This window comes from Drosophila melanogaster, chromosome 3R (assembly GCF_000001215.4).
Source record: "Drosophila melanogaster chromosome 3R".
In the NCBI taxonomy this organism is placed as follows: domain Eukaryota; kingdom Metazoa; phylum Arthropoda; class Insecta; order Diptera; family Drosophilidae; genus Drosophila; species Drosophila melanogaster.
The window spans coordinates 27,265,457-27,274,629 of record NT_033777.3 but is presented as its reverse complement, the minus strand read 5'-3'; the positions used below and the strand labels follow the sequence as shown (position 1 = coordinate 27,274,629).

Sequence of the window (9,173 nt, the reverse complement as noted above, 5' to 3'; positions counted from 1 at the left end):
GACCTCTAAAAGCAGCTGGATTGGCAGTGCTGCCATCCCGTTTTCCTTTTCAAATTCTTAAATTGCGTGGGGTATTATTGATTTATTAATTATCTATATAAATTAATTACTTCTATGTATAAAATACATAGCGCGCCATAAGCTTAAGCCTAAACAAATACAAATTCGACAATCGGGCAACTGAAATAACATTGCAATAGCTTAATTTCGAGTGTTACAGATTAAAATATACATGTAGCTCTAGCGTGAACGAGAAGGCATATTTGAGAAGGTTTTTGGTTTCCAGTACCGGTGGGTCGATTGACTATAGAAGATTACTTCTTTTTGGCCGCACTGGGACTGGTGGACTGGAACACCGATGAGGCCGACATCAGGTTCTCGATGTACTGGCCGAGCACCTGGTTCTCGGAGCGCAGCTTCAGATTTTCCTCCTTGACGGAATCGACGCGTTGCGACAGGTCGTCCAGGGTGTTCTGCAGCTCCAGGACCTGTGTGATGAGGCGGGCCTTCTCCTCCCGATCGTCCTGGGCCATTTCCATGGCCTCCAGCGAATTGTGCGATGAATCTGGCGTGGAACTGCGGTTGGTGAACGATGAACGCAACGAGTCCATGGACCTCCCACTGGGCATTCGTCCCGTCGCCGGTGGCTCGTCGTCCGGAATGACCACTGCGTTTTTGGGGGGGATTAGCAATTGATAACATCATCACTCGGGACTCCACCCACTCCCTCCAGTTTTCACTTACCCTGTGGATCCTCGTCCATGTTGGGAATGCTGTCGTCATTGTTTAACAGGGACATGGCTGGCAGTGTTCAGGGGTACTCTTTATTCTATAAAACTTAAACTCTATTCACTTTTGCCAAATTTCTCTTAACAATTGACACGAAAATAAAACTACCCTTTGGGAAGTTGGCCAACACTAGCTGCTGGCGCTGCCGTTGTTTAGTATGAGCGGCGTTTTCCAGTACTAACAGAAGTTTAAGGAGAAGAAGAAGAAGCTGTATTTTGTAATCTTTGAAGCAATTAAATATTGATAAAGTTGCTAAGTTAATGTGCGGTTTTAAATATATACAACTATTCAGAGGACAAACTCTTTTCGTTAAAATTGTTCCGAGAAGGTAAAAAGCTCTGTTGGATATTGCGAAATTTTCCTCTGCACTTATTTTACAATATCAGGTACATGTAAAGCCATCGCTTGATATTAATTTAAGCATTTAAGGCTGCTAAGTAGCGTATTTCCAAAACAGTTAACACCAAACAAGAAAGGCTTCGTTTATTTACCATTTTATTTCCGCCTTTTCAAAATAACCGACATCGGGCGCACACGAATCGGCAACCAGAGTTGCCACCTGAGCCGTTCGATCATAGAAATTAAAATACACACATGCTTTTGCAGTTTTTAATATTGTTGAACGACAGAACGCTTCCGTTTCGATGGCACTGCGTAATGTTTCGAGCTGCTTTAGTTGGCTTACCTGGTGAAAAATGTGCTTAAATTGTTAAGATTTTCCGCCCGATTTCGCTGGCCATTCGTTTTTGCCTGCATTTACGAGGTCGAACGAGCAGTAACACCCTCGCAGCAACAAACTGCAGTTCAATCGAATCATACGGTTAAAGCAGGTAAGCCTACATATCCTGGCCCACCTTTCGACACTCGCGACCTGACTTTCTGAACTTCTATCATTCCAGCCGTGTTCGGCAAGCCAACAGCATCCCGATATCCTGGTTTCCGCCTCCTCCGCGGCTGTACATTTCATTTCGCTCCGCGGGCAAAAACGAATCGCGTGCGGGTAAGTCAACAGTTGGATCCTGGCAGCGGAACCTGTAGACTCTCTGAAAGTGAAAAATGAAGACGCATTCCATGGGCCCTAGACCAAATTCCCTGGCCAGTGGTTCATCCGAACCAAGATAAGAGGTTTCAGTTATTGTGACATTGGGTGGGCTGCTACGTAACATGGGGCTGGGAGATCGGATCGGTTTAGCCATCAAGGGCTCGTAAATGTGGTCGTGAGATGGGATTCAAAGCCCAGAGGAGCTATTTTTAGGTTCTAGTCGTTTTTGAGATAACATAAATCTTTGGGCAGCATAACTAAAAATGGTATCAAAATTCAATATACGTGCAGTGTGGCCGTACTGGGGCAACGAGGTTTTGCCCAATGGCCGCGGGTAAATTGTAAAAACAAAAAAAAAAAAAAAGCAAGCGCAATAAACAGAAATATTAAGGTAGGATAACACAGGTATTGTAACTAATGACTTTAAGCTGCTAGATATTTCCCTTTTTATTGGGACAGATGGCGATTGGCTATTAACAGCGAATATGCATACAAGTTGCAAAGCAACTGCTACCTGCTAGCTATTTTCTGATTACCATGCTTTTGCAGCTTTAAAATCCTTATATAGCATCCAAAACTAAATCCAACTTAACCTTTTTCAGGTAATAACAAACCCAAAGTAACCGTAAATATTTAAAACTAATTCGCAATCTGTGCATTTAAATACCAAATGTTGGTATATTATCAGAACCGAGAAACACGAACAATGAGAGCAAGGAAACGCGCGAAACAATAACTTTAATTCAAAAACTTAACAATTTCTGCGATTTTGATTAAGAGAAAAGTGATTGATGAATATACGGATATAAAGCACAAATCGCGCGATCGAGAACATAACAAATTGCCAAATAGTTTTGTGAAAAGGGGGAATACAAAAAAATACTAACGCCGGTGTGGAGTGTAAAATGCCAAAAACTTTTGTGCGCCTCAACGTACAAACATTGTAAAGACAAGAATATAACTTCGATTTCCGCTGGTTAAAAAAGAAATCAAAAATCCATAGCTCTAAGCATAAACGGCTCAAAATGCTGCCATTGTCGATGGCCAGTGCGGAGGCCAAGCAGCTCCAGCGCAATATATCATTGTCCATGTCGCCAGCGAATGGAGGAGTCATCTCACCATCTACCGCGAATTGCAATGGTGTTGCCTCTGCCTCCGGCGGAAATCCAAATCCCAACAGCCTCCTCACACTAGCTCCGCGCAAGGAGGAGCTACGCTTCCTGCCCCTGGCGCCCATGGGCGGCAACAAGACCTGCAACATCACCATCAGCAATGTCCAGCCAATGAAATCCAAACTAAAGTCGGTCAACATAGTGCCAAATTCCATAAAGTCCGCTGGAGCTGGCGCCACTGTCGGATCAGCAGATGCTCCCCTGTTCCAGCTGGTGCCATCGCCCAGTAATCCCAGCCAACCGTTGGTGGCCATTCTGGCCCCCAATCGCAAGACCACGCTGCTTGGCGGAGGTGCATCCAATGGCCAACCGGTGGTCATACGCTCCGGAACACCTTTGCACAAGAACAGCCTGACCGTTGAGACCAGCAACAAGCCCATCCAGCCAGGAGGATCGGCTGCAGCAGCCGCCGTTGGAGGCGGAACTGGAGGAGCACCTTTAACGCTCGTGGGCAAAACGGTCGTTCCACCGAAAATACAAGCGGGTAAGTGTAGGGTTTCGGTTTCCCCTTCTTCCGAGTTATGTAAGTTATGAGTTACAAGTGGGTTTCCCCAGTCTGAGAGGAAGAGGAAGAACAGATCCCCCAGATCCGAGGCCAGTCGGAAAATGGGAAACACTCTTGCAAAAGTGTGCGTGTGTGTGTGTGTGTGCGCGAGTGTGTGTGTGAGTGTGCGTGTGGGGTGCGGGGCAATCTTTATAGTTTACTTTCGTTGTTCACATCAGTCTGCGGGTTTAGTTTTTAGTTGTTGTTCGACGGCTGCACATTTCATAACACCAATTTAATAGGGTTTGTGTTCGTGTGCCATTTTCGGAAAATAAGTTCCAAGCATCGAATTGGGTGGGTGCCATGTTCCATGACTGGGTCGGTACGAATTGGAGAAGCAACACGAAGAACTTATTGCTATTTCCAATATATATGATGTATATATGCTGGTTTTATCAATAGCAGTATGCAAAAGGCGGGGTGCCAGCGAGAACAACAACAACAACAACAGCACCAGCAAAGCGACACTGATGATGACGATCAGGTTTTTGCAGCTGCAATAAGAGGAGAAGATTTTGGATCAGCACTGTCAGAGCGCAGTCGATCGGTGCGGTGAGGGTGCGGCGGTGCGGGGATCGGGTTCGGGTTCGGGTTCAATGGAGGATCCAATCGGATTGCCTTCGGGTGACTAATTAAAGAAAATTCAAAGCTAATTCGTGTTTCTCTATCTTTCTTTATTTCTGCTCTCCATTTGGATGCAACCGTACAGCGACACCTGTCCAGATTCCCAGCACGGGTCCGGGTGCGCAGGTATCCCTGCTGGCCAATCCCCTCAAGCCACGTGCTCCACTCATACTCAGCAAGGTGGCGGTGGATAAGCTGCGTCTAAAGTTCAGCCAGGTCAAGAGCAACCCAAATGCACTCGTTCTCGGCAAGGCCAATCATGTGAAGAAACTTCTGACATCGCCGAACCCCAGTGGAGAGGATAAGACCAGGAGCACCCAGAAAAACAACAAACAGAATACTAGTGCCAGCCAACTGAAGCCAGTTGTGGCACCCAAAACGGCTATGCCCATTGCCACGGAGGTGCCGACCGCCGATAACAACAAAATGAGCCTAATTAAGTCCAAGCCCGTGGCCATCAAGGCAGTGCCGCTGCCCAGCCAGGAAGCGCCCATTGTGCCGGCAGTGGCGCCAGTTGTTACATCTCCAGAGAAGGTCGACGTTAAGCCCACTGCAAAGCCCTCAATCAAGACAGCACCCAAACCAACTCCTAAACCTCTGGAGATGTCCGTAAATGGACCAGCCAAGGAGAAAAAGGCGCCTGCCAAGGAGCAGAAACAGAAGACAATGGACAAACCACCGGTGGTCAAGGAAATCGCTCAACATACGCCATGTGGGCCCAAGGAATTGCCCAAACTAAAGCGGTCGAAATCCTTCGTGTCCAACCATCCCGCTTCGCCTGTGGCCAACAACGAGCGACGTCACTCGGTGGCCATTATGGCCAAGGAGGTGGATGTGATCGAGCAGCCCAGTGCGGCAATCGAGACCATCACCATTGAAGACGATGATGAGAGCGAGGAAGAGCAGCAGAAGCCGGAAATTAAGAAGACGCCGAAGCAGAATCAGAAGCCGGAAAAGCAGGAGGCGCCGAAGAAGAAGCAGATCCCCATGCCCATTCTGCCCGCAGGAATAACCATTTCCACCACCAGTACGGCCAAGAAAAAGGCCGTGAGAAAGAACTCCTCCGTGACGACAATCTCTTCTAGTTCCAGCGACAGTTCGTCCTACAGCGATGTGGAGGTGGTACCGACCAAGAAAACCGAGAAGGAACTCAGTATGCTGCCTGGCATAAGCATCATCAAGGCGGAATCTCTGCCACTGAGCAGGGAGGACTTTGAACGCTCGTTGCGTTGCGATGAGCAGGTGCCCCAAACTCCGCCCAAGTCATCCTCCTCATCCTCGAGCGGCTCTCACGCATCGGAAATGTCGCCGCCGCCCAAACTCGCCGATCCGAAGCCATCAAGTCCACCTGCAAAGAATGCCAAGAAAGCCAACGACCATGATGCGAACCCATCTCCTAGCAGCAAGACCAATGACTTTAAAAAGAGCATGATGCAGAACCTGAACATGTTGAAATGGCGCGGCCAGCAGCCGGCCAACCTGCAGAACTCCACCGTCCGGTTCGAGCTGAATGAGTTCAATTTTCTGCAGATAAACGAACGCTGCCAGCCACGCCAGGGTCCAGCTGCATATTTCGAGCGGCCTTTGTATGATCGTCCGGGCCGCAGGCCCTCGGCCTGCGTCCATCCGCTGCTGTACTTGTGCCAGCGTTGCAATTTCCACGGACCCGCCGCCGACTTTCTGGCACCACGTGAGTAAAGAGAGCAGCTACCAAAGTCCCCAAACTCTATATATATTATATATTATTTTCTCCTACAGATTTCTGCTCCGTTGGCTGTGTGCGTCGATCCCAGAAGCGTCGTCTGCCGCAGAGTACGCAGAAGGAGAGCAAGATAAGCCGTACCCAACTAGAGCAAACAGCTGGAACAGCGCCAGATTTGCCACAAAAGCGGCAAACCAACTACAAACCACACAAATCTCTGTCTGCCATACAGGAACAGCTGCAGCAACGTCAAAAGGATAAGCCCAGAAAGCCATTCCGCTGGAGCGAGTACCTCAAGTCAAAGGGAAAGGATGTGGCAGCGCCCATCCACCTGTTCCTCAATCCGTTCCCCATCAGTCCCAACTGCTTCGAGATCGGCATGAAGCTAGAGGCCATCGATCCGGAGAACTGCTCGCTCTTCTGTGTCTGCAGCATTGTCGAGGTGCGCGGCTATCGGCTGAAGCTTAGCTTCGATGGCTACTCCTCCATGTACGACTTCTGGGTGAACGCCGACTCGCAGGACATCTTTCCGCCAGGCTGGTGCGATGAGACAGCACGCGTTCTGCAGGCGCCTAAGGACTACAACTCGGAGCGCTTCAGTTGGAGCCGCTATTTGGTGAAAACGGGCGGCAAGGCAGCTCCGCGGGCGCTCTTTGGTCATCTGAATATGCAGCAGCAGATGGATGTGCGCAACGGCTTCGCTGTGGGCATGCATCTCGAGGCGGAGGACCTGAACGATACGGGAAAGATTTGTGTGGCCACAGTGACGGATATTCTGGACGAGCGCATTCGAGTCCACTTCGACGGCTGGGATGACTGCTACGACCTGTGGGTACACATCACCTCACCGTACATCCATCCCTGCGGTTGGCACGAGGGACGCCAGCAGTTGATCGTTCCGCCGGACTACCAGAAGTCTGCCTTCATTTGGGATGACTACATATCAGAGGTTGGTGGAATGGCCGCCTCCAAGGAGCTGTTCACACCACGCCAGCCAATGGAGTACCAGGAACGCATGAAACTGGAGGTGGTGGACCAGCGTAATCCCTGCCTAATTCGTCCGGCCACCGTGGTGACGCGGAAGGGTTACCGGGTTCAGCTGCACCTGGACTGCTGGCCCACGGAGTACTACTTCTGGCTGGAGGACGACAGTCCCGATCTGCACCCCATCGGCTGGTGCGAGGCCACCTCGCACGAACTGGAAACCCCGCCTGGCTATCTTCAGCCCAAGTCCGTGATGCCTTGCGATGTGGAGGGATGTCGGGGATTTGGCAACGCCAAGCGCTTCAACCTCAACGTGCATGCTTTGCGGGAATGCTGTCCGTATGCGCCGGAAAATTGGCGTCAGTGGCGCTCCAAAACGGTGAAACCGCCGCGTGTGGCCCCCGAGAATATCAGACGTGGATGGGCGAAGAAAACAAAGCGTGCCTGTTCGGAGGCCAAGCAAGCCATTAAGGAGGACTCCCAACAAGAGATTGTCTACCCGAAGGTCGCGGAAGTGGTGCAAGCCAAGCGAAAGACGTCTCCTTGTGAGGAGAAGGTTGTGAAAAAGCAGAAACAGATGCAGAAGGAGGAGGATGCGGAGCAGGTGCCGGATGAACGCTCCCTGGCCATAGCCAGGTCCTTTGTGAAGGACTATGGACCACAGTTCCTGCCAAACTATCGCCTCTGGCAGCTCAACAGCGCCTTCAAATTGGACGACGTGCGAACCAATCCACTCCACTGGACCAGCTGGGATGTGTGCGAGTACATAGAGCGTGCCCTGGATTCCACTGACATTGCCAAGGTGATCTTCGAGCAGGACATCGACGGCAGGGCGTTGCTGATGCTGGGGCGCAAGGAGTTGGATACGTACCTGAAACTCAAGGTGGGCCCGGCCGTGAAGCTCTACTCCCTGATTCTGAATCTGCGCATCGCGGTCGTCTGCAAGTTTGATTCAAAAAACATCGAACTGGAGAGCAATACTGCTGGTCCGATTCAGAGGGAGATGGATACACCTGTTTCTGCGATAAAACAGCTGCCGGAGCAGTCCCAAACCAACGGCTACAAGACGGATCACGACCAGGAGCTGTCCGAGAGCGGGGACGACGATGACGACGAGGATGTGATGCTCGACAGCGATGACTTTCTCAGCGTTAAGCCGAGCTGCCTGGTCATTGACGAGGACGCCGATGGGGATGGCGATTGTGAATCCGACGGCGATGTGGCGATGGTGCCGATGGAAGTGCGCACGCCCTTGCGCACGTCCTCTTAGGACTCCGGATACCAGGCATCCGCTTCCGTTGATTGATTTATAAGATTATTTTGTTGCACCGGCCTCGGCCCATTCGGGTATTATGTTTATAGGTAGTATTTATTCTTTAAGCCGATATGAATTCGATTTTGTTTGTTTTTCGATCCCTAATCCAATAAATGATCCCTCTAGATATGTACACCATCCTGTCTATTTCCTTGGGTGGTAAGCAAACCTATCTATTCCTCCGGCGAAGGTTTTTCTTCTTCGGGCACAACTATGGTGCCATCCACTTCGAAGAGAACGTGACCGAACAACTGGGTTACCTCAACGAGCTGCTGGAACTGCTCCATGTCCTCGTAGCGCAGGTTGTTCACATCCTGGTAGTTCTTCAGCGAGGTCAGCAGTTCGTGATCGGAGAGATCTCCATCCTTTTTCAGGATTATCATCAGAGCCTTTAGCTCCTTAACACTCAGCTTGAGGAACGAGTTGTCCATGAGCACCTGCGTGGCTACGGGGAGGATTTTCTGGAATGGTATGGGGATTAAGCGAGATAAAAGTGCGGAAATTCATACTTTCGCCACGAGATCCATCAGTGCCGGATGGTGGTGCTCGCTGGCCAGGTGGAAGACCTGCAGAACCACCTCCATGGGCCACTCCTGGTGGGCCAGCTTGTCGATGTAGCAGTCGATGAAGTCCAGCATCTCGTAGCGCTCGGCCAGCAGCATGAGGTCACCGCACATGTCGATGGTCACCGCATTGCACACCTCGTACGTGTAGATGTAGAGGAGCAACGCCTCGTAGGCGGTGGGAGAGGCGTCGTCCACGCTGATCACTCGCTTGTTCTTCTGGAACTCGGGATCCCTGATCAGGCGCTCGAACTCCGCGGAGGCGGAGATGAGCATCACCTGGTGGCAGCGGAAAATGCATGGACAACGCTTGCCCTCCTTCAACTTGTCCGGTTGCGAGACATGGAGCTCGCAGTCCGACTTTTGGCCATTCCGCAACAGGTCCAGGCGGCGTAGCTTGCAGTTCATAGTGACTGGGGATTTTTTGGAGGCTTTGCT

The 9,173-nt window shown here is 50.5% G+C and overlaps 3 protein-coding genes across 4 annotated transcripts; 1 reads left to right on the top strand and 2 right to left on the bottom strand.

Moving 5' to 3' along the window:
* Nucleotides 1–64: 64 nt before the first annotated feature.
* Nucleotides 65–925, bottom strand: CG5934 (uncharacterized protein). Its single transcript, NM_143295.4, has 2 exons — nt 745–925; nt 65–667 (listed from the first exon to the last, which is right to left on the bottom strand). Exons 1-2 carry the CDS (start codon nt 797–799, stop codon nt 315–317), a joined length of 408 nt encoding a protein of 135 aa, NP_651552.1. The 5' UTR covers nt 800–925; the 3' UTR covers nt 65–314.
* Nucleotides 926–1,356: 431 nt separating this feature from the next.
* l(3)mbt (lethal (3) malignant brain tumor) lies at nt 1,357–8,304 on the top strand. Its single transcript, NM_170330.2, has 5 exons — nt 1,357–1,619; nt 1,689–1,789; nt 2,434–3,487; nt 4,257–5,861; nt 5,930–8,304. The coding sequence occupies exons 3-5, from the start codon at nt 2,857–2,859 to the stop codon at nt 8,125–8,127; spliced, it is 4,434 nt and encodes a 1,477-aa protein (NP_733209.1). The 5' UTR covers nt 1,357–1,619; nt 1,689–1,789; nt 2,434–2,856; the 3' UTR covers nt 8,128–8,304.
* On the bottom strand, nt 8,207–9,173 carry CG14260 (uncharacterized protein). Of its 2 annotated transcripts, none has more exons than NM_143294.3 (2): nt 8,682–9,173; nt 8,207–8,633 (listed from the first exon to the last, which is right to left on the bottom strand). In NM_143294.3, exons 1-2 carry the CDS (start codon nt 9,141–9,143, stop codon nt 8,346–8,348), a joined length of 750 nt encoding a protein of 249 aa, NP_651551.1. In that variant the 5' UTR covers nt 9,144–9,173; the 3' UTR covers nt 8,207–8,345. The 2 variants fall into 2 exon arrangements, with proteins under 2 accessions (NP_651551.1, NP_001263011.1); NM_001276082.1 differs by having other exon boundaries at nt 8,207–8,617.